At 40.6% G+C, this 25417-nt stretch overlaps 1 protein-coding gene across 2 annotated transcripts in view; it reads right to left on the minus strand.

Annotated features, from left to right (window-relative positions):
• Nucleotides 1-14533: 14533 nt before the first annotated feature.
• angptl6 (angiopoietin-like 6) overlaps nt 14534-25417 on the minus strand; it is a 37667-nt gene continuing 26783 nt past the window's right edge. For both annotated transcript variants that reach the window (XM_039770358.1, XM_039770360.1), the window contains exons 4-6: nt 20184-20377; nt 17833-18103; nt 14534-15208 (exon numbers count right to left, since the gene is read on the minus strand). In XM_039770358.1, the coding sequence (XP_039626292.1) occupies nt 15024-15208; nt 17833-18103; nt 20184-20377 (650 nt within the window). In that variant the 3' untranslated portion in view covers nt 14534-15023. The remainder of the gene's footprint in view (nt 15209-17832; nt 18104-20183; nt 20378-25417) is intronic.

Raw genomic sequence — 25417 nt, forward strand, 5'->3', positions numbered from 1 at the left:
AGAGACTTTGGGTAAATTACAGTATGAAACTGCTTAGGAAAATTATACAAACAAGCTTGTGTGAATGAGATCAGTAACCCATTTGAAAAGAAACAAAAACACAATTGTATACAAGTATGAGAACACAATCTAATTGCAAACCAGGTCCAAACCTATCAGTGAACCAATAATACCCCTAAATAAAAGTGTTTAATTCAGCACATGTTTAATATATTTGTATTTCACCAAATTATGCAAGCCTATTTTCTCTGTTTGGAACAGAGCCGACCACTAAAAGATGGTCCTCACAGGCTGAATCAGTTGTGCATAAGCATCAACGGGTATCTCTCCCTGCTCAAACACCGACAGAACATCATCCTGCACCTTTCTCTTGACAGATTTAAGAAAACAGGGAGATTACACATTTTTAGCATAGCACAGACACAGGACACAAGTCTAGCCTTTCTACCCCTTTGGAGCATAAATAAGCTAGGTCTATAAGCCCAAGAACGTTTTTAGACAGGCATAGATCCAAATTACCTGTTTAGATTTCTCTGGTTCATGTTCTACCGACTGGTTATCTTCTATAATGATGACACCGGTCTCTGCTTTAGCGGTATGTTTTGTTGTTGCAGAATCCATGTTTTGCTTCTTTCTAGTAAAAGAAAACAGATAATGGTGTGTCTCGGGGATGGACCAGCAAGCTCCAATGCCACGAGGGACCAGCGAGAACGCTCGACTGGCCAAGCGACACAGGGACACGGGTAAGCTGGGATCGGCAAGATCCGATGCCGCGACGGACCAGCGAGGGCACTCGCCTGTCCAAGCGACACAGGGACTATGGTTAGCGTAGCCAGTTAAAACCTTGCAAAAGTGGTGGACTCAGCCAACCAACTTAAGCTCGGTCAAAGGAATTGTTAGCTGTAAAACAAGCGTTGGTGTCTCCTTTCTGACTTGGACAGCGGTGGACTCAGCCGACCTGCTAGGTCTCTGTCATAAGGAGATGGCTACCAGTGCTTGGTTTTAATCAAAGGAGAGACAGAAAATAAAAGGAGAGGAAAAAAGAAAGAAAGAAAGAAAGAAAGAAAACACAGCACAACTTACCCAATTCTTATTACTGAGGAGCCCGGGCCTTTGGGTCCAAATATCTGTACTTAAATATGCTTTTGGGCGAGGCTTTTACAACGCTGGGGCCAATCAAAACGTTTTAAGAAAAGATTTTTTAAGATAACCCGCCAACATATTTTTAACCAATCAACAAACACATGCCGCATGTTAAGCTAGCCAATGGAATTACACCATGCTGGTTCGGGCGTGTGCTGAGTGCATCCAGCGCTTCCCAAATTCAGAACCGACAATCAGGATACACACCAGGCAGCTGTGATGTGAATGGTCTCATATGGCTAAAAGGCAATATGGCGCGACTGAATAAATGTGTGAACTGGTCTGTCAATGAAAACGGTGTTAGCATATGAATTTAACAGTAACAGACAAAATCTTTGTAATACTGCACATGCAATGGTGGCGCACTCTAACCCAGGAGATCTGGTTTTGCGATTGGGGACGAGAGCAAAAATAAGACGGATCTATCTATCTATCTATCTATCTATATTATCATGATTAAAATATGAATGTGTGTTATTCTAACATAGCCCCATAAACAATTAGTAAAAAAAAATGGAATGCTTTTCTTGTCATTCTTAATAAACACAATTTAATTTATAATACGCCTAGAAGTTGGTAAGACACGCTAGGGCTAATGGTTTTGTAAATAAATAAAAATCCGGTAACGCTTTAATATTTATATATAAGTCATGAATGTGTGTACACGTTTAATTAGTCTTTTCATTCCTGGCATGATTAACTTGTACCTTTAAAAGAAGAAAATGCATTATTTTGGTGCATAGCACCCATTTATTAAGTAACTAGGATATGTTAAGGAAAAAGAAGCAGCGTTGCTACTCTCTGTATTGGCCCGTGGCGCATGTATAGAGCTGTCGCTTTCTAAATCAGCACATCGGGGTTCGCACCTGGACAGTACAATATGACATTGACTCTTAAAATGTGTATGTTATTATGACCTTACATTAGGCCTACGGTGTGTCATTCTTTTATAGACACATAAATGAAAAGGTAAAATGGAATTCTTTTGTCGTTATTCTTAATACGCGCAATTTAATTTATGATAGGCCTAGAAGTTGGTAAGTCACGCTGGGGCAGACGGTCTTGTAAATAAATAAATAAATAAAAACCCGGTAACGCGTTAATATTTATGTATATATAGGTCATGATGGTGTGCACGTGTAATTTGACTTTTTATCCCTGGCATGATTAACTTGTGCCTTAAAATAAGAATAAGAAGAAAAAATGAACCAGAGCAGCGCATGCGTGTGTTGTCCGGTGGCGCACCCGTAGAGCTGTCACTTTCTTAAGATAGGGGATCTGGGTTCGAGTCCGGGCAGACAACAAAAGTAAAACATTGACTTTTCAAATGTGTATATGATTATGCATTACTGTATGTTATTCTATTATAGCCAAGTAAACTAAGTGGTCAAATGGAATTCTAGCAGGAGTTTGAAATGAGTAATAGATTTTTACTCGCGAAGGCAGATAGGAAGAGCATGCCAAATTTTAGGGGCCATCACACTGAAAGTTCTGCCACCCATAGTTACAAACCTGTATTTAGCTACGGTGAGTAAATTAGCGTCACGATGATCTTAAATCCTCACCCAGGGTAATCCGAAACACGTTTCTAACGGTTCAAAATCCTTATAAATAATTTTTCTTTACAAAAAGTAACACTCGTCAGGGGGACACTGGAATCTGTTGCTGCTCTTTAAGATGAGGCGAGTGTAGAGGGCCTTGTTGGAACATTCTAGATGTACTCTATTACATAAAATGAAATGATAAAATTCATTGGAATATACGTTTCATCGTCTGTCTATAAGTGATAACGGTGGAACATTCCAGAGGTATTACATATAATAAATGATGCAATTTAATTGTAGCACCTGTTTTACAGTTATGTTTCACCATGTGTCCATAAACGATAACAGCTGATTACGTCATGTTTGGTGGTTATTGGTCTATTATATATAACATGGACGGAATTACACATTAAATATTTTATGCATTTTGCATTATGGAGCATTATGGCTCGCTTCTTAGATTCGGATGAAACTGATGATCACCTTTCCGATTGCCACAGAATTAAGATTTGTATATTATATATTCATGCATAATTAGTGAAAAAAACTTACTTTGTCCCGGTCTGGAGATTGCTCCCGAAGGGGATATAATGCTATTTGTATGTACAAAAAGTGGATATCTTTTGGTTTTCTTCACTTAAGGATATAAACTCGTGAAATCGTAGTAATATATTTTTTCTCCAGCGCACACCTTGCAATATAAAAGTGTTGCAAACACAATCTTATTCGCTGTTATACAATACTAACACGTACATCCGTTCACTCAGCTCGCCGATGGGCCCCAATAATCACACACGCCCATCCTCTTTTTCTACCGTGTGCCCATTTGTGAGGCCCTTGGCCAGCAAGGGTCTTATCGCTGCGGTCCATTGAGCTCAAGCAATGAACAGTGGCCCTGGACTGAACACAGGCCCCACTGCTTGTTGGTTGAACAAATACTTACAGCATCCAGATCGGTTTTAATAATGAAAGGATTCGTTAAACAACCAATGTTTATTTATTTATTTATTTATTGTTTTTGTTTTGTTTTCGTACCTGGGATCTGTCATACTAATAATGTCGTTAAGACGTGTAAGGGTTCCTTTATGGTGCTCTTTTTCGGCGAGACAGTCATCAATAGAGATTCAAGCAATTTCTCACGTGCTGAAAATCCTGGTAAGAAATATTGTGGCGGTATTTTAAAATTGACTTTGTACATACAAATAGCATTATATCCCTTCGGGAGCAATCTCCAGACCGGGACAAAGTAAGTTTTTTTCACTAATTATGCATGAATATATAATATACAAATCTTAATTCTGTGGCAATCGGAAAGGTGATCATCAGTTTCATCCGAATCTAAGAAGCGAGCCATAATGCTCCATAATGCAAAATGCATAAAATATTTAATGTGTAATTCCGTCCATGTTATATATAATAGACCAATAACCACCAAACATGACGTAATCAGCTGTTATCGTTTATGGACACATGGTGAAACATAACTGTAAAACAGGTGCTACAATTAAATTGCATCATTTATTATATGTAATACCTCTGGAATGTTCCACCGTTATCACTTATAGACAGACGATGAAACGTATATTCCAATGAATTTTATCATTTCATTTTATGTAATAGAGTACATCTAAAAAGAAGCCCTTTTCTTTTTTTTCTTATTTTATTTTTGGGAAAATTTTATCAAAAAATCAAATTTCCTCACCCACTATAATTCATAAAATTTAAAGCATTTTATTTTTTTTTTTTATTTTAAAAAATTTCCCCAGGGCTTAAATTTACCACATTTAAAGGCTATTTAAAAATCCAAAAAAAAACCATTTTCCCTTTTAAGTGTCAAAAAAATACAACCTCCCTAATTAAAAATCATCACAAAATAATGTATTTTAGCATGGAACCCAAATAAAAACGGAAAAAATTAGGGGGAAAAAAAAATAGCAACGTTTTTTTTTCAAAAAAATCTAGTTCTTAAAAATGGGGTATAAAAATAAATTTTTTTTTTTAAAGGAAAAAAATTTTTTTTACCCTGAAAAACTAATTAAAATTTAAAATTTGAATAAATAAATATTTAAAATTACCATTTTTTTTTTCCCATTGCCAACGGTTTTTCCAAACCAATATTAAAAAAATTTTTGGTTTTTTTAAAATAAGAAAAAACCTTTTTTTTTTACAAGTTTAGGGGGGGTTTTAGTCCATTCTTTTTTTCATAAATATAAAAAGGGTGACCCCTTTTTTTTTTTCTTTGGAAAACCGATCTCCGGGAACCCCCCAGCATGTGATATTACAAAAATTTTTTTTTTAAATGTTAAATTTTGCAAACCTTTTTAACGGTTCCCATTTTAATGCCCAGGCCTTTTTCCCAAGAATTAACCAGCGCCTTTTTTCCTTTTCGGGTTTTTTAAAAACCTGGATCCTAGACAGGAAACCCGCAGGTGTAATTCCATTGGTATTACCCGCATTGGTTATTTTTAAAAAAATTTTTTTGGGGGGTTTCTTAAAAAATTTTTTTTAAAAATTTTTTTTTGTTTCCCCCCCAAACTTTTGTCCCAAAAATTTTTGGGCCCAAACCCGGTCCCGTAAAAATTGGGCGTTTGTTTTTTTTCTTTCTTTTTCCTTTCTTTTCCTCCCCCATTTTCGTTTCCCTTTATTAAAAACATGGTCCACCAAAACAAACCTAGCAGGGGCCGGTCCAGGCCAAGGCAGAAAGAACCAAATTTTTACAGTAAAAATTTTTTGCCGGCTTAATTTTGGCTTCCCCCTTTTAAGGGAAAATTAACCCAAACCTTTTTGCTTGGAAGGGATCCTTTTCCTCCCAAAAAAATGGTTTCCCCCTCCCCCGGGCCCGTGTCCCCAGTCAGGGGTTTGGGCCCTCTGGGTTGGGTTTGTTAAAAAAAAATTTTTTTTTTTATAAAAAAAACAAAAAATTTGAAAACCATATTTTTTGCAAGACCGGGGGTCAATTTTAAAAACCAGTTGCTAAAGGAAATCTAAACAGGGTTTTTATTATTTTAAAATTCTTCTTATAAACCAAATTTTTTGCCCCCGGGGGAAAAGGGTAAATTTTTTCCTTTTTGTTTGCAAAATTAATTTTTTTTTTAAATTTCAAGAAAAATAGGGTTTTTAAAGTTGTTTCGGGGGGGTCCGTTTTTCTTTCCCATTACCTGTAAAATTTTTATGGGGGTTTTTTTAAAAAAAAAAATTTTAAATTAAAAAATTTTTTTTTGCTAATTTAAAAAATTTTTTTTAGGGGGGTTATTTTCCCTTTTTGGACCTGGGTTTAAAAAAGGGTTTTTTAAAATTTTTTTTTGTTTTTTTTAAAGGGGTTTTGTTTTAACAAAATTGTTTTTTAAATTTTTAAAGGGTTTATAGTAATTTAAAATTTTTTTAAAATTTATGCGTGGGAACTTTTCAATGGTTTTAAATAATCAAAAAATTTTGTTTAATCATTACACCATAAACTTTTTTATCAATCAATTGGTTATGAATTTTTCCGTTTTTGTTTTTTTTTAAAAGTAAAAAAAAAAAATTTTGTTTTATTTTAATTGAAAGAAAAATTCTGTTTTTTTGTTTGGAATTTTTCTTAATAAAATTGTTTTTTTAAATACTTTTTATTCCCTTTTTTTTTTTTTTAACCTGTTTCAATTTTGGGAGTCTGAAAAGGGGGGAAATTTTTTCAAGAAAAATTCAATAAAGTTTTGTTTTAAACCCGGGGGTTTTTTTTTTGTTTTCTTTATAAAAGGTTTGGAAGGGGGTTATTGGGTTTCCCCTTTTTTTTCACTGGTTTCCTTGGGGGTTTAAAGTTTTCTTAAATTTTGGTAATTTCTCTTCTGCCTTTATACCCTTTTTTCCTCATTATTTTGAAATGGTGCCCTGGGGGAGGAATTGAAATTTTGGGGGGGAATGTTCCACCCTCCATTTCCATCTCGGGCTGTTTTACTTTGGTACCCGTGGTTAAAACTGGGGGGCGGCATAATTTCCAAAACATGTTTTTAAAATCACTTTGATTTAGCTTTTTTTTTTTTTTTTCCAATCCTTTTCTTTACTTCTGTCTTTACCCCCCTGTTAAATTTTTGTCCCCAAAAGATTTTAAAAAAGGTTTTTTCCCCCTTTGGGGGGTTTTTTTGGGGTTTTTAAACCGGGGGCCCCCTTTTTTTTTAACCCCAAAATTTTTTAATTTTACCCTGGGGAATTTTTATAAAATTGAATTTTTGGAAAAAAAAATCTCTCTAAAACCACTGCCATGTTTTTGAAACATTTTTTTTTGAACTTTGGCTGTCCCCTTTTTTTTAAAACAGGTAATTTTCTTTCCCCCCACCCGTTTTTCCAAAAATCCTTTTCAAGTACATTCCCGGCGGGTTTTTTGTGGGGGAAAATGTTTTATAATCTAAAAATTGGGGATTTTCAAAATTTGGCATTGAAAATACCCTTTTTATTTTTGGGTTTTAGATTTTCTATGCTGATTCCCAAAAAAACCCGGCTGTAAAAAGTACTATTTTTTGCTTGAATTTTTTTCCTTTTAAAATTTTTTGGGCCCATTAGCGGTTGCTCTGCAAAAAAACAAAAAAAAAAAACTGTTTGGTTTTATTTAAAGCCGCTATTTTTTAAAGATAAATAAATAAATTTTTTCCATTTGAATTTTTTTAAAAAACTTGCAAATCATTGTACTTAATTGTCTTAAACAAATTTTCTTTTTTTTAACCACCTTTTTTTGAAACCCTTTAAAATTGTTACCACCATTTTTGTTTTTTTTCTTGCATTTCTTTTCTTTTTTCCCCAAAGGGACCAGGGCGATTTAACAAGGGAAAAAAAGAACTTAAAGGGGAATCTAAGAGTTTTTTCTAAAATTTACCAAGGGCCAAACTTTTTTTTAAAGGGTTTTTTCATTTGTGGTTTTTTTGAATGTAAGAGAAAGGGCTTTTAGATGCTTTGGGTTAACCAGGATGGGCATGTTTTTCAAAGGCCCGAAAATAACCCCTTTTTTTTTTGAACCGTTTTAAATTTAAAAAAGGGTTTTTTTGGTTAAAACCCTTTTTGGGAAAAAAGGAAAAATAAAATTAAATTACTGGAAACAGTTTTTTTGGGGGTTTTTTTTAAAAAAAAAAAATGAAAAAGTAAATTAAAAAAGTTTTGTTGCCAAGCATTTTTTTATTTTTTAAAAACCCATTTTTAAAAATGAAATTGATTATCCCTTTAAAAAATTTTTGGGTTTTTTTTTCGGTAATTTTTTTTTGTTTTGTTTAAAGGCCCTCGGGTAAAAAGGAAAAAATTTATGACCGAATGAACCAAGAAGGTTTTTTTTTTTTTATTTAATGTTCAATAAATTTTTGTACATTTGGCTTTTTTTGTCTTTTAACATTTGGGGGAAAAAATTTGGAAATTAAAAAAATCAAAAGAAATTTTTAAATTTAAAAATTAGTTTTTCCCCAGCTTTTTTGTCAAACTAAAAAATTTTGTCTTTTCTTTGAAAAGACAACCCCCTTTTTTTTAAATATCCTTGTTATAGTATGTTTTACGGAAGAGAATTGTGGAATCCAAAATTTCCCCGGGGGTTTTTTCCTTGTTCCAAAAAAAAAAAGGTTTGTTTTAAAAATAAAATTTTAAAAAAGCTGGTTAAAAATTTTTTTTTTGGGGGGAAAGACTCATGTTGGCCAAATTTTCATTTTCCCCTTTTTAACATTTTTTTTTTTTTCTTTTCGTGGTGCAAACTTTATCAAAACGGGTTATTTTTGGGGGCCCCGTTTTGCAATTTAAACTTTTTTTTGCAAAAAAATTTGCCAAAGGGCCGATCAGATGTTTGGAAATTTTTTTCAAAAAATTTTTTTTTTTTGACCTTTCCTTTTTTGAACATTTAAAAAACTTGTTTTTTTAAACAGGACCCAAAAAACCGCATAAAGGGGATGGTTTTTAAAGGGGGGCAAATAGGGTCCAAAGGGGGGGCTTACCCAAATTCCCTTTTGTTATGGGCCCCTAAAAACCCTTTTTTTTGTAAATTTTTAAAGTTTTTTTTAAACGGGATCTCATACCCGCAAAAGGGAGGTTTTTACTTGGGGTCCCCAAATTGGGGGTTTGGGGCGACTGAGGTTTTTTGGAGGTCCTAGACCCCTTTTAAAGTAAATTAAAGATTTTTTTTTAAATTGGGAAGTTTCTTTAAAAGGGGGGGTTTAAAAAGGGGGGGGGGTAAAGGATGAAAGGGGTTTTGGGGGATGAGGTTTTTGGGGTAAGATTTTTAAAGTTTTTGAAGGGGATTGGAAAAAAAAAGTTTTTATTTTTAAAAAAGGGGGGAAAGATAGAAAGGGGGGTTTGGCCCAAAAACATTTTTTTTTAAAAAAAACCCCCGGGGTCCGGAAAAAGGATAGAGTTTTTTTAAAGGGAAGATGGGACCATTTTTGGAGGAAAAGGGAAGGGGGGAAAAAGGACCCCAAAAAGGCAAGGGAAAAGGGGAAATGCCCCCCGAACAAAAGGAAGGGGAAAGGAAAAATGAGGGGGGGAATAATGTCAAAAGATGAATAAAAGGGCGGGGGGGAATTTTTGAAAAAGGGGAAAAGGGAAACATTTAAAGAAGAGGGGGAAAGAAAAAAAAAAAAAAAATTTAAAAAAAAAAAAAAAAAAAAAAAGGGGGGGGGGGAAAGGAAAGGGAATAAGAAGAGTGACAAGAAGACAAAGAGTGAGATGAAGAAGAAGAAGAGTGACAAGAAGATGCAGAGTAACACGAAGAAGACAGAGTGAGAAGAAGATGAAGAAGAAAAAGAAGATTGAGAAGACTGAGATAAAGAAGAGTGTGAAAAAGATGAAGAGTGAGAGGAGGAAGAAGAAGAAGAGTGACAAGAAGGCAATGAGTGAGATGAAGAAGAGTGACAAGAAAACGAAGAGTAAGAAGAAGATGACAAAGAGTGAGAAGAGGAAGAAGAAGATGGAGTGCTTCTGAAGGGTAGTGGAGCCGATTATATGAGGCAAGGACTGAGTCGGGGTCTGGAAAGACAGTCGCTCTTGTGTGGTGGCCTGTAGGACTCCTAAGCAGTTGGTTAAGATAAGCGCCCTCTTTGGTTTCACCGTTGAAGCACGAAGTATCAAGCTTATTTCATTGTTTTCTTGTCTTAGGATTGTTTTAAATAAACTTGGGATTTCATTTTATTCTCTGTTTTAGCTGGAGAAATTAGTGCATTTATAGTCTCACCAGAGCCCTCATTCCCCTCTGCATAGGTTATTAAATGACTTTTTCAGTTTGTTATGTTTTATGGCTTATTTTATTTGCAGTGTTGTTGATAATTGCACAGTTGAGTATTAGAAGAAGGGATGCTATAATATGTCGTATATAATACCTTCTGACGCCATTTTTACTTTTTTGGGACATTTTAATTGTGCTTAAATAGAAAAGATTTTATTATAGTGTTTTTTTGTTTTTTTTTTGCCATAAGTGCCGTACAGGAGCGCTGAAGTGTTACTTACTCGCTTGCAGCCCACCACTAATTCACACACACCTACTGTACAGAGTGATACCCCAATTGGTGATCAAACACAGTCCTGACTGCTGGGTCTGCTCCAGCCTCCTTCGAGGGCTTGTAAATATATCTATGACTGAAAGCAGACAACCGCGCTTGTAGACATGCCCTTCCCACTGATACAGTAACTGTTTTTTTTAGGCTGCATTTACCGTAAATGTAGGTAAAATATAATATTACTATGTTTCTATGCTTGTATTGCAGACAAATAAATGTAGCAAATGGCTTTTTAGCAAGTCTTTTGGATACAACTTAATATTCTCTAAGTAGACATTACGCACTTCAACGCAGCAGTAACAATTATTAAACGAAATTAAAATAATATCTTACTTGCTTTTATGTAGCCAGGAGCCATACGATCAGTCCAACTGCCTGTATGTGTGTAAAGCAGCTCATCGTATTGTGTCGCTTTAATAGTTAAGAAGCAGTCACCGTAGCCCGAGAATAGCAGCGGTCTGCGCCCGCGTCGAACTTCATTTCCCGTCGACGCTTGCGGTCCGCTCACGCGAGTGTTATTTGCGCGCGTTCTGGTCGTAGTGGACAAGGCGGGAATTGTTCACTATCTCTAGAGACTCACGTAAGACACAAGTCTAGGAGGAATAGCAAATCAGTAAGTAATTATATAAAATGTTAATTACAATAATGTCAATGCACAGTGATCTATTAATTTTCTATACTCACTTTCGTTCGTTAGAGTCACGTGTGTGCAGGGATACTTCGGATACAATTAAATAAATGAATAAATAAGCAAAAACATAAAAGCGCTACGAGTTTAAGCAACACATACATATTAACAACATGAAATGCGGGTATATATATATTTTTTATGTATTTATGATTCTTCATTTATTTATTTCACTGGCACTGCATACAATATGAAATAAGGCCTGAAATGAAAACTGTCACCTTTACTCATAAAAGTTGAGAGGGTGTTTTTATGCGTATTTATTTTATTTTATTTTGTCCATATTATTCCTCCATATAAATGTAGGCACTAAGCCTATCCCATCAGTAATGGGCATTACACACACACACAAACCTGAAGAGAATTCGGGGGAACTGCATAAAAAGAGGCTTAGACTTCTTTTTACTATACTTTTGAGGCCACACATTTCATATTTTATTCATTCAGTCCAGTAAAAAGCATACACAAATTCAGGAGGCTGATACATCATGACAGCTTTAAATAACTGTAGATATATTCTTTAAGTTCTGTAAATTACATTAAATCTACAAATGTGGCTTTCCCATTCAAAATAAAGGTTACCTTAACGTTTCTTGATCCAGTGGAGTCAATTGAGGTGGTGGGTGCCCCCTAGAGGTGTATCAGGAAAGGTGCACTGGATAGAGTCGTTGAATACAATGGAGCAGAGGTCTGCAACTCTGGTCCTGGAGGGCCCCAGTGGCAGCAGGTTTTCATTTTAACCCTTTTATTAATTAGTACACTAATTGTTCCCCTGAACTTCTTCATCGTTCCTCTGAACTGCTTCATTTTTGAAGCATTTTATTGAATTTATTAAAACAAATAAAATTCCATACAAGCAAGTCTTATTTTACAAAACTAACTTCACATCAGATGAACCACCACCCATGAGAAGAGAGCTACAGCCAACAGAGTAAGATTTTAATAGTAGGAAAAATAAGTAAATAGATACGTCAATAAATAAGTAAAAATAATTAAAATAAATAAGGGAAGAGAATCCACTTCCCCAATTTAAAATGCTTATTCTAATATGTTATTGATTAGATCCTGCGAGGTTTTAAAGTTTTGCACAGATCCTCTAAGTGAGAATTTGATTTTTTCCAGTTTTAAATAGTAGATAACATTAGTTACCCACTGACTTGAAAGAGGTGGGCTAGAATTCTTCCATTTGAGAAAGATAAGTCTATGTGCCAATAGTGAAGTAAAGGCAATTACAGTTTGTTTGTCCTTCTCACCTTAAGCCCATCTGGAAGTCCACCAAACACAACTGTTAGTGGATTAGGAGGGATTGCAACCCCAAGGCTGTCTAAAAGGCAGCTTCATTTCTTTCCTTAAATGGGACCCAAACAGAAATGAAATGTGAAGTGAGTGAGCCAACTAAGTCAGGGCCTCAAACTCCAACCGATTTCAGTCCAAACAGTTGCTTCATTAGACGCTGAGTCTTGTTGTTAATTAAACTCATTTTTTAATCCCATGACTTGTTGCTGCTCTCATTGTGCAATTACAGACATTTCTGAAATTGTTGATTTTCCCTTTTCTGTTAAAATGTTTTGTGGACCTGAGCAGATCAACGTAATAATAATAATAATAATAGGTGGCACAGTGGTAGCGCTGCTGCCTCGCAGTTAGGAGACCCGGGTTTGCTTCCCGGGTCCTCCCTGCGTGCAGTTTGAATGTTCTCCCCATGTCTGCGTGGACTTCCTCCAGGCGCTCCGGTTTCCTCCCACAGTCCAAAGACATGCAGGTTAGGTGGATTGGCGATTCTAAATTGGCCCTAGTGTGTGCTTGGTGTGTGTGTCCTGCGGTGGGTTGGCACCCTGCCCTGGATTGGTTCCTGCCTTGTGTCCTGTGTTGGCTGAGATTGGCTCCAGCAGACCCCTGTGACTCTGTGTTCGGATTCAGTGGGTTGGAAAATGGATGGATTAATAATAATAATCCATTTTATTTATATAGCGCGTTTCCCATGCTCAAGGCACTTACAGAATATAAGAACGACAGGGTATACAGTACATAGCATTGTACAAACCAAATAAATAAATAAATAAAGAAGATTAAGACAGTGAATTCAGAGGAAAGCCTAACAGACAACATAATTGATGGTCCAGCATACACACACACACACACACATACTGGTTACATGAGCATCTTGACAGAGAGGTACACTGAGAGAAGGGTAATAAAGTCAAGTAGAGCTTCAGCCTTCCTGAACAGATGAGTTTTGAGTTGATTTTTAAAACAATTCATGGAGTCAGCTGACCTGATTTAATTTCGATAGGTCATTCCAGAGTCAGGGCGCTATACAGCTGAAGGCTGTCACCCATGGAGTGTAGATTAGTGTGGGGCACAACAAGATTGGCAGAATCAGAGGGACTTAGTGGGTGGGCATTCCTGAGACATTCCTGAGACCGTCACCTTTCTTTACTTTCAGGCTAGCTGTGCCCCGCAGCTCCACCCGTGTAGTAGTGAAAAAGGACAGTGAGGAGGGCTCCCTACTCCTGCCGTCACGCTTCCCCCTCCCCTCAGCCCGCAGCCTCTGTCTCAGATTAGTGTGAATATATCGCTCCTGCAAACGAACTATGATTCTTAGCGCAATGAGAGAAGTCACAAAATCAATCGGAATGTTCAAGCAAATTATAGAAAAAAATGATCTAAATTTGTTAAGTAGTTCTCTCGTTCGCTAGCTAAGTGGAGGTAAGGTACGCCCCGAGGCTGATGCGTGAGTAAGGAGGGCCCTGCCCCCTCTCCTTGGCAAACTGCGCAACTTTCAGATTCATGCAAATAAATTGGTACTGCAGGTGGTCTATGATACATAACGCAATGGTAGAAGTCGCTAAATCTGTCCTCAGCATCTTGCTCTGTCACCCCCATCACCCGCATGTCCTCTCTAACCACATCCATAAACCTTCTCTTAGGCCTTCCTCTTTTCCTCTTGCCTGGCAACTCTATCCTTAACATCCTTCTCCCAATATACCCAGCATCTCTCCTCTGCCCATGTCCAAACCAATGCAATCTTGCCTGACTCCCAACTGTTGAACCTGAGCTGACCCTCTAATGTCCTCATTTCTAATCCTGTCCATCCTCATCACACCCAATGCCAATCTCAGCATCTTTAACTCTGCCACCTATAGCTCTGTCTCCTGCTTTCTGGTCAAGTCAATTAAAATTCCATTAAAATTAAATCAAAAGAAGTTAATTAGGAGTAAAAACAGGTCACTAATTAAGAAAGGGTGAGAATGAAAACCTGCAGCCACTCGGCCCTCCAGGACTGGAGTTGGGGACCCCTGCTTGGAGGATTCACCTTAGAGAGAGGTTGGGAGCATGCTGATAGTGCTGCCTTAGGAAGAGCTGGAAATCTTGTCTGCTCTTATAATTGCTCCTGCAGCCATCCCTTGGACATACAGTCTACATGTGGACCATACGTTTTTTTTTAATAAGTCAATCAATGCACTGTTTTTATTTTTTACAGCATGTATTTTACATCTTTCCTTTATAATGCATATAAAATTCTTCCAGTTCTCGTTTGACTTTACTAAGGAAGTGTTTAATCAGACATACGACACAAGTAAAACAGAAAATAACCAAAAGAATGGGTAGCTTTAAGGTGTCATTTCAGCATTTGAATACTCATGAAAACCAGTTAAGTTGTTGAAATTCTTTTATTATTATTGAAATAAAAGGTGGCGGTACATTTGAAACATTTTTGGACCCTGTGGATTCTTTCTACGCTCACGTACCTTGAACTGCCCAGAGAGATGCACATTCTGATAAGGTAGAAGGTGTCGGGGTTACTTGGGCGTCAAAATTGCTTAGTAGCAAAGGCGTTGAAGAGGACGTGGTTGGGGCTGATAACAGGAATGTAGAATGGACAAGCAGCCAACTGTAAGTGCATCTTTAAATGATTCATTATAACAGGAAAAAAAAATAACTTGAGCACGACTTGTTATTTCACATCTGTTAATCATGCAATAATTAATATTACATACATTACATACATACATACATACAATGAGATAATTACAAAACTGGCATAGAGCAGCTTTCTGGCAAAGAATGTGGATTGATTCTTGTCCGTAATACTGCAGTACATTTGGATGGTAGAAGTGGCATTATGTCATTTATTCGGGATATAATATGTTGTTAGGCACGCCTTATCATCATTGTCACCTTTCTTAAGGAGTAAGAGCCTCCGCGAAATTCAGCCCAGTAGACTCCATCTTGGTAGCGGCTACGGTAGTGTCCACCCTTGTACCAAACACCGTTCAGATTGGAATGGGCACACGTGTGATACCACCAGCCTCCTTTCTGAAAGTGGGCACAGTTACCTGCAGTAGCAGAAGAGAAAAAGGATTAAACATGAAATGAGATTAGCATGACTTTAGACACCATTTTGTTGTGGATAAGGAAGCAAATAAATGTTTAAAATATGAATTTTATTTAATAATGATGATGTACATACAGTCCTTCATTTTAAATGTTTAATATTTAACGGATAAGTCTTGCAGTTTATAGGAAATAGTCTATCTCTGTGTCCCTGTAACCTTGCCTAAGCAGGTAAGAAAATGGATGGATAAACAATTTCATGTAGGGAGAAATGGTGGCCCACATAATATAGTGTTACTGCCACACTGGTCTCGGGTCCTGTCTTATCTCTGTTATGTCACAGATGTCTTTACAAAGCACTTCATTTTTAGTGCCTTTGACATTAAGCATTATCATTAACGGATTGCAAAGCATTTTCTATAACAATACAAACTTATAAGCACCCATTTGCCTACTTAAATATAGAGGTGTAAGCAGTAACATTTGATTATAGGTCATTGTGCCTTCCATGAGCACTAAAGGTAACTGGTGTGACTTCTAGTTTTATTTTTAACTTTTAACCGCTCTTTCTATAAAACACATGTTTTGTTAAAGTACAGTAATTTTGAAAAGATTATTATAAATACATCCATTATCAGTCTAAGATTGCAGTGGCCAGAGCCTTTCTCAGAAGCATCAGGCACAAGGTTGGAACAAGTCCATGGTACACTCATGCGTGCAATCACACTCACGAACCACTGGATCTCTGTGCTGCCCATTTACCAAACACACATTTTTTAATTCTTTAACTGTACTGTGTTTGACTTGAAATGTTATTTTATTATTCAAAAGGTTATAGCAGCTCACATAAAGTTTGTTCAGTTTCATTCACAGTTTTCATCAATGCATATACAGTTGTGCTTGAAAGTTTGTGAACCCTTTAGAATTTTCTATATTTCTGCATAAATATGACCTAAAACATCAGCAGATTTTCACTCAAGTCCTAAAAGTAGATAAAGAGAGACCAGTTAAACAAATGAGACAAAAATATTATACTTGGTCATTTATTTATTAAGGAAAACGATCGAATATTACAGATTTGTGAATGGCAGAAGTATGTGACCCTCTAGGATTAGCGGTTAGTTTGAAGGTGAAATTCGAGTCCGGTGTTGTCAATCAATGGGATGCCAATCAGGTGTGAGTGGGCACCCTGTGTTATTTAAAGAACAGGATCTATCAAAGTCTGCTCTTCACAACACATGTCTGTTGAAGTGTATCATGGCACGAACAAAGGAGATTTCTGAGGACCTCACAAAAAGAGTGTTGATACTCATCAGGCTGGAAAAGGTTACCAAACCATCTCTAAAGAGTTTGGACTCCACCAATCCACAGTCAGACAGATTGTGTACAAATGGAGAAAATTCAAGACCATTGTTACCCTCCCCAGGAGTGGTCGACCAATAAAGATCACTCCAAGAGCAAGGCATGTAATAGTCGGTGAGGTCACAAAGGACCCCAGGGTAACTTCTAAGCAACTGAAGGCCTCGCTCACATTGGCTAATGTTCATGTTCATGAGTCCACCATCAGGACAACACTGAACAACAGTGGTGTGTATGGCAGGGCTGCAAGGAGAAAGTCACTGCTCTTCAAAAAAAAACATTGCTGCTCGTCTGCAGTTTGCTAAAGATCACGTGGACAAACCAGAAGGCTATTGGAAGAATGTGTTGTGGACGGATGAGATCATAATAGAACTTTTTGGTTTAAATGAAAAGCGTTATGTTTGGAGAAAGGAAAACACTGCATTCCAGCATAAGAACCTTATCCCATCTGTGAAACATGGTGGTGGTAGTGTCATGGTGTGGGCCTGTGTTGCTGCATCTGGGCCAGGACGGCTTGCCTTCATTGATGGAACAAAGAATTCTGAATTATATGAGAGAATTCTAAAGGAAAATGTCAGGACGTCTGTCCATGAACTGGATCTCAAGAGAAGGTGGGTCATGCAGCAAGACAACGACCCTAAGCACACAAGTCGTTCTACCAAAGAATGGTTAAAGAAGAATAAAGTGAATGTTTTAGAACGGCCAAGTCAAAGTCCTGACCTTAATCCAATTGAAATGTTGTGGAAGGACCTGAAGTGAGCAGTTCATGTGAGGAAACCCACAAACATCGGCTAAAATTCCTCCAAGCCGGTGTGCAGGAATGATCAAAAGTTACCAGAAACATTTAGTTGCAGTTATTGCTGTAAAGGGGGGTCACACCAGATACTGAAAGCAAAGGTTCACATACTTTTGCCACTCACAAATATGTAATATTCGACCATTTTCAGTAATAAATAAATGACCAAGTATAATATTTTTGTCTCATTTGTTTAACTGGTTTCTCTTTATATCCTTTTAGGACTTGAGTGAAAATCTGATGATGTTTTAAGTCATGTTTATGCAGAAATATAGAAAATTCTAAAGGGTTCACAAACTTTCAAGCACAACTCTATATATTACCATTGAGTTTCCATCTTGTGCCTAGTGCTGCTGGGTTAAGCTCCAGCCCCCTGTGACTGTGAACTAGGTAAGTTAGTGGTTAAAGGTGTTAGCTGCTGTCCAGCACTTTGCATTCTGACATTAGTAATGTTCCTGATTATTCTCTTACCTGTGTAAGCATCATGATCCCGGTCAAGTGTCGTAAAGGCCTTGTTGTTGTGCCAGGAAAGTGAATCCCCTGCTGTCCCCTGGTAATGACCCAGCCTCAGACGGTACTGTTCCCTCTCATTTTCCACTCTAAAGCTGTCATATTCAGCATAGACCTGTCGCCCGTTCCAGTCTTCCAAGAGGACTAGTAGTCTGTAGTCATCCTGAGTTGTCAACCAATGGATGCTGTCCAAACCCAGCCAGTACTCCCCATCAATGTTTCCAAATCCTTGCTGTGAAGGCAAAGGTATGCACAGTTTGATTGTACAAATTGAGAAGGTAGTTACAATGAGGTACATTGAAGTCTGAAAGTTTGCCATGCTAGGTTTGTTGTCTAGACACACCTAAAATGATCTGCAATACTCTGTTCAGGCTTTACCTGGTCATTACAGCTGAGGAATTTATCAGCTTTGATTCATCTGTTCTGAGGACATAGAAAAGCACTGGTTTGTGTGTGTGTATTTGCAAAATAGGAAAAAGTGAAATACACTGTAATATAAAGAAGAACGCTTCTCAATGACTGCAGGATGTTACACATACATTGTGCATATCACCTTAATAAGCAAGTTACACTCTTGGAGGTTTAATGATCATAATATTTTAAATGGAGTCTTTCATTTCAATTTCTTTCAAGTTACGGCATCACGTTATGCTTGAGCAGAGTGCTCATTTTATTGGCCTCACCAGTAGAAAAACACTTCTGCCTAAGAGAGTCTCTTTCAAGAACTGAAATACCCCTATAAGCTTTCCTAAACAGCAAGGACTATAAGAGCCCAAATATGCTGATTATTTAAATACATACATTTTATATATACTGTATATACAAGGGGGGGTAAAGCTCAAGTTAGAAAATGGGATTTATTAAAAAATGGAACAAACCTTAACAAAACCGATAGCATCATTTCTCAATGGAGTCTCCATCCTTCTCAATGCACTTGCACCACCTGCCTGGAGAAGTCTGGATTCCAGCAGAATAAAAAGTTTTGTTTTTTCCTCACAGCTACTTGTTATTGTCAAACACTACAAGCTGAGAGGTATTACAGTCACCAGTGCAAGTTACTGTGACTCGTTAGAGACCAATATGAAGCCTGCTATTTGATCCAAGTGGCGGGACTGCTGTCTCAAGGAGTCCTTGTGCTGCAAGACAATGACACACACACTGCTAAGAACACCGAGGCTTGTCTGGAGAAACTGAAGTATCAGGTATTGCCACATCCTCCTTATTCGCCAGATTTGGCACCACAGTGTGATTTCTACCTGTTTGGGCGGCTATAAAACCATTTGGGTGGTCCTCGATTCAAGGCACATGATGACGTGAAGAAAGCAGGGTATTGAGAAATGACATTATCAGTTTTATTAAGGTTCATTCCATTTTCTAACTTTAGCTTGACTCCCCATGGTATGTGTATATATATATATATATATATATATATATATATATATATATATATATATATATATATTATATATATATATTATATATATATATATAATATATATATATATATATATATATATAATATATAATATATATATATACAAATATATATATATATATGTTTCTATATGTTTGTATTCATATAATTATATTTGTGACTGTCTTTCTTTTTATATTTTCTTCTAATATGATAATAGAAACAATTTTATAAACAAAATGATAGTCCTGAATTTGATAAAGGAGACTTGGAAATGGAAAGACATAACAATGTCACTTTATTTCTATGATGATCATGCATTTAGTTATTGCAAAAATAGTAGCAGTATTGGCAGTACTGTCACATGTACAAAGAAATTCTTTCTTACTTGCATGTCCAACCATGCAACATGTCGCCACTCTCCAGTGCCATGATAAACAAGAATGTTTTAAAACACATAACTTCATGTTATTTATTACAAAACACATCTCAGCCTACAACTATTTCATGAATGAAAACAGCATCCTACTCCCAGCAGAACAATGGTGATTTAAGAAAATTAAATACAAAAACATGACTTGTTATCCATGCAACTGTAATGGCTTTAGACTCTAACCTTAATTGTGCATGTTCACACAGATATTTTATAGCTTAATTTTCATGGAGAAAGTTAAAAAAAAACCTATTATCTTCAAAATTACATAAAAAAAATTAAATAAATTGCGAATGCAGCAAATGCCCATCAACCACCAAAATTTTTCCTTTGTGAGTTGGGAGTGAGTAGGTAGATTTCTAAGGGGCCTTAGGCACCTCAAACAATGTGTTGATTCTGATCTTCTCATTAGAAGCCAGTTTGATTTTCAGTGCAAATTAATTTTATTTCAAATGGCATACCCACCTTGTAGTGCTCCCAGGTCCTGAAGAAGTTGACAGAGCCATCTTGCCTCCTTTGAATGACAGCCCAACCTCCATTCTGATGGCTTTGCTCACACCATACTTGCAACAGCTGATTCACATTGCGTGGCCGGATTAGGTAAATTCCACTTGTGGTCTGCCCGTCTTCCAGCACATGTTGGCAGTCCTTCCATGGTCCTGCCAGATGCAAAAACAGATTTTCATTATCCAGTGTCAAATGAACTAGCACATTTCATTGATATAATTAAAAGTGATTAATCTAAAATACTTTAGATGGATCTGAAAAATTAAATGGAAAAAAAAAGTCCAGGACTGGGTTAAGCCAAATATTTTATTTCTTTCAAAGTTACTAATTTTATTTGAAGATAAGCATCCAGAAATGGGTAATTCACTGTGAGCCGGCAACAGATGGTAATGCAGCTGGATAGAGAGTCTAAGGTGATACATGATAATGTCCTGTCTTAATTAAAAGAGCATCACTTAGCTCATAACTTTGCCCATGGGGGCAAATAGTTGTTTTTATCTATCTATCTATCTATCTATCTATCTATCTATTTGTTATATAGTGCCTTTCATATCTATCTATCTATCTATCTATCTATCTATTGTCACGCACGCGCGAGTAGGAGGCCGCGGATTGATTCGACAGCACCTGGGAAACCACTCGCCGCCAGGGAATGGTGGGGTATTAACTTTCTCCCTCTGCTTCCTCATAGGCAAAAAGACCGTCCTGCACCATAGGCATGGATGACCGCAGTGCGATACTTCCGCCCTTCCTCCGCCATCTTGCCCTGACGTCATCCTTCCCATCCTCCCTTGCGGTCCTTCCCGACATTCCTCCACTTCCGGCTCCTCCCCAATAAAATGGCCGCGACGCCAGGAGTCGGTGTCGCGTTATGAACTTTTGAGTTTATGATTTTGACCTGTTTTTTGTGTGTACAATATACGGGCCGGAAAACCCCAACCTTGCTACTGTCTCTCTCGGTCCTTTACAAGTGGCGTAGCCGGCAGGATACGGAGATCCCGGAATGACGGAGGGACAGGACCTGAACACCGTGCTGCAGGGAATGAACGCCCAGCTCCAGGCCCTGCAGCAAGCGCAAGCCGCTACCAACCGGGAGCTGGAGGCCACGAAGGCCAGGTTAGTGGAAGCCCAACGGGCGAGACCAGACCCGCCCAGGCAGCCGCCTCCTCCTATGGTGCCGATGGGGCCTTCCGAGGACGTCGATGCCTACCTGGGCATGTTTGAGAGGACGCCACCCGGAGCAGTGGCAGCGGTCAGTGGGCGTCCATCTTGGCGCCTTACCTAAAGGGACCCGCGCTGCGGGCCTATTATGACCTCCCTGAGGAGGAGGCCGCTAATTACGACCTCCTCAAGCCCGAAATATTGGCCCGCTACGGCATTAGCCCGGGCCAGCAGGCGGCCGAATGGCGGAACTGGGTCTTTGACCCGAAAAGCCGCCGCGCCCAGGCGTTGAGTTCTGGGGCAAGATGGGCCGCTGGCTACGGCCAGAGAGCCCGGCGGGCGGAAGGTCGTCGAGCGGGTGGCCTGTGAAGGCCTGGTCAACGCAATGCCCAGTTCCCTCGCCCAGCAGGTCCGGGGGCACGCCTATCACAACATGTCGGGCCTCCTCGGCGCCCTGGAGCGTCAGTTGGCGGTCCTCCGACTTGGGGGGTCAGAAAAGCCTGCTCGCGGGAACCGGCAGGGACGGGCGGCCACCCCGAGCCCCTCGGCGCGCTGCAGAAGCGCCAGCCAGAGCCAAAGAGAGGCGGGTCCGCCGCTGTTTCAAGTGTGGCGAGACGCCACCTGCTGCCAAACTGCCCCATCACACGCCCGGAGCCTATGGACTGCAGCTGGACATCAACGGAGAGGTATTGTACCCCGCCGCATCCCTTGGCGAGTCCACACGGGAGTGGTGTTGCTAAATGGGCACACCGTGGTGGCTTTGTTTGATTCCGGCAGCAACATTACCATTGTTGCTCGCCGCTTGTCTTACCGCAACAGTGGTTAAAGCAACATTTGTTGGTTACCTGTGTACATGGGGGGACTAGGTCATATCGTTCCGCTCACTGCTATCTTACCTGGAAGGGGGAACCAATCCAAATGGCGGTCGCTGTGTTACCTGACCCCCCCTTCCCAGTGATCCTGGGACAAGACTGGTCGAAAAGAATCAGCGGTAAGCCATCCGCCGCTCCCGGGGCCTCGTTGGATCTTGTCATGAGGGGAAAAGGCAACCTCCCGGCCTCCACGCCGTGCACAAGGGCAGCCCCTATGGGCGCTGGTGTCTCGGGGGACCTTTCTGTGGCTACGGACCTGACCCGAAGATTCCGCCGGAGAAGGGACTAGCCAGGAACTCTCCCGGGCCCAGGCCCCAAGACCCTCGGCGCCTGGACCATCAATTTCGTCCACGCCGGCCTCCTTTAAGAGGGAGCAGTGGAATGATGACTCCCTGCGCTTTGCCGAACGCGATTGTTCTGCCTAACAGCTCGACAGCGGACGGATCCACACGCGGAACCCTTCTTTGTCCTTGAAATGATCTGTTGTACCGAGTGGCTACCCATGAGGGCAGGTGCGGAAGTTGTTGCTAATTCCGCGTACCTTCCGGCGGAGATATGCGAGTTGGCACATGCTCACCTCCTAGGCGCCCACCTCGGGGCCGAAAAAACACTGGAGAATTAAGCTCCGCTTTTACTGGCCTGGGATCAATGAGGAGGTCCGGCGGTTCTGTCAATCCTGTCCGGAGTGCCAGACCCGCCAGATTCCTAGGAGGGACCGTGCTCCTCTAGTCCCTATTCCCTCGTGGACATCCCCTTTGAAAGGATAGGGGTCGATTTGGTGGGACCCTGGAGCCCTCAACCCGTGGCCACAAGTATATCCTAGTCATGGTGGACTATGCCACCCGGTACCCAGAGGCGGTTCCCCTGCGCTCCGCTAATACTAAAAGCATCGCACGGGAACTGGTTAACTTGTTTTCACGCGTGGGCATACCCAAGGAGGTCCTCACGGACCAGGGTACGCCCTTCACTTCGGATACGTTCAAGGAGGTGGCCAAATTACTGCAGATAAAGCACCTGAAAGCGTCAGTCTATCACCCGCAAACTGACGGGTTGGTTGAGCGATTTAATCAGGCGCTTAAGCAGATGCTCCGCAAGGTAGTCAGCGACGGCAGGAACTGGGACCAGCTCCTCCCGCCGTGCTTTTGCCTACGGGAGGTACCCCAGGCCTCTACGGGCTTCTCCCTTTTGAATTACTATACGGGCGACAACCCGGGAATCCTCGACATCCTAAAAGAGGCTGGGAGGCCGAGGCTCTTCCCTCCTCTAATATTTTGAGTACGTAGCGCAACTGCGCGACCGACTCACAAAGATCAGGCCCCTCCTAAAAGAGCACGTGACTCGTGCGCAAGCAGCGCAGGCCCGGTGTTACAACCGCAACTCCGTCCTCAGGGAGTTCCGCCCGGGGACCGAAGTTATGGTGCTCGTCCCGACCTCCCACTCGAAGCTGCTCGCTCACTGGCAAGGGCCTTACGAGGTTAAGGAGAGAAAAGGACTCGTCGACTATTTGGTAAAACAGCCCAACCGTCGAACGAGTGAGAGGATCTATCATATCAACCTGTTAAAGCCCTGAGAGATAGAGAGGAGCTTCCCAGCCCCGTAGGTCACTCTCCCTTTTCACAAGCACAACTGCCCTTAACCTCGCGAAGAGCTGACCCCAAGCAGCGGCAGGAGTTAGCCCAAACACTCCGAGCCATCCCGAGGTGGTGAGCGAGTCACCCGGCCGGACCGCTGATTGAGCACGATATAGTCACGGAGCCCGGGGTAATCGTCCGGGAGAGGCCCTACCGACTCCCGGAGGCAAAACGCGCAGAGGTCGAACTGGAGGTGAAACGTATGTTGGACATGGACATAATTGAAGAGAGCCATAGTCCCTGGTCCAGCCCTATTGTCCTCGTCTCCAAGCCAGGCGGCTCCTGGAGGTTCTGTAATGACTTTAGGCGTCTGAATCAGATACTCCAAGTTCGAGGCCTACCCCATGCCCCGCATTGGCGACCTCCTTGAGCGGCTGGGTACGGCTCGATATCTGACTACCCTTGACATGACAAAGGGTATTGGCAAATTCCTTTAACGGCATCCAAAGGAGAAAACGGCCTTTAGCACCCCTAGCGGGCACTGGCAGTACAAGGTCCTCCCATTTGGGCTGCACGGGGCTCCGGCGACCTTCCAACGTCTGGTAGATAGAGTGCTGACGCCTCACCAGTCCTATAGCGCCGCCTACCTGGATGACGTTGTCATCTATTCCGGCACCTGGGAGGAGCATCTACTGCAGGTCGCAGCTGTCCTCCGAACACTGGCTAAAGCCGGCCTCCGCATAAACCCCCGGAAGTGTTTTTGGATTAAAGGAGGCCAAATATTTAGGCTACCTCGTGGGACAAGGACAGGTGCGGCCACAGAGCTCCAAAGTGAAAGACATCTTAGAATGGCCCGTCCAGTACCAAGAAACAGGTGCAGGCTTTCTTGGGGCTTGCGGGTTACTACCGCCGGTTTGTTCCCGCTTCGAAAGAGCAGCACCCTTGACTGACCTGACAAAAAAGGGCGCTCCCCTATACGTGGTGTGGACCGACAAAGCAGAACACGCGTTCAGTGACCTAAAGAAGGCCCTAACGTCGGCACCTGTGTTACGGACGCCCGATTTTGGGCTCCCGTTTATTCTCCAGACCGACGCTTCGGACACAGGCCTGGGTGCCGTGCTGAGCCAAAGCGTCGATGGTGTCGAGCACCCTGTGATGTACCTTAGCGGAAACTGATGGACCGGAGACCGTACGCGGCAGTGGAGAGGGAGGCCTTGGCCATTAAGTGGGCAGTGACCCACCTCCGGTACTACCTGCTGGGTCGCGAGTTCGCTCTGGTGACTGATCACGCTGCACTTCAGTGGATGTCCCTGCACAAAGAGTCGAATCCGGGTCACCAGGTGGTTCCTGGACTTACAGCCGTATAAGTTCACTGTCACTTATCGGCGGGCACCCTTCAGGCCAATGCCGATGCCCTCTCTCGTATTCACGACCTCTCGGTTAGGTCCGCCCGACCTGACGGTCCTGGGCTAAGGGGGGGATCGTGTCACGCGCTGAGTAGGAGGCCGCGGATTGATTCGACAGCACCTGGGAAACCACTCGCCGCCAGGGAATGGTGGGGTATTAACTTTCTCCCTCTGCTTCCTCA

The sequence above is a fragment of the Polypterus senegalus genome, chromosome 12 (assembly GCF_016835505.1).
Source record: "Polypterus senegalus isolate Bchr_013 chromosome 12, ASM1683550v1, whole genome shotgun sequence".
In the NCBI taxonomy this organism is placed as follows: domain Eukaryota; kingdom Metazoa; phylum Chordata; class Cladistia; order Polypteriformes; family Polypteridae; genus Polypterus; species Polypterus senegalus.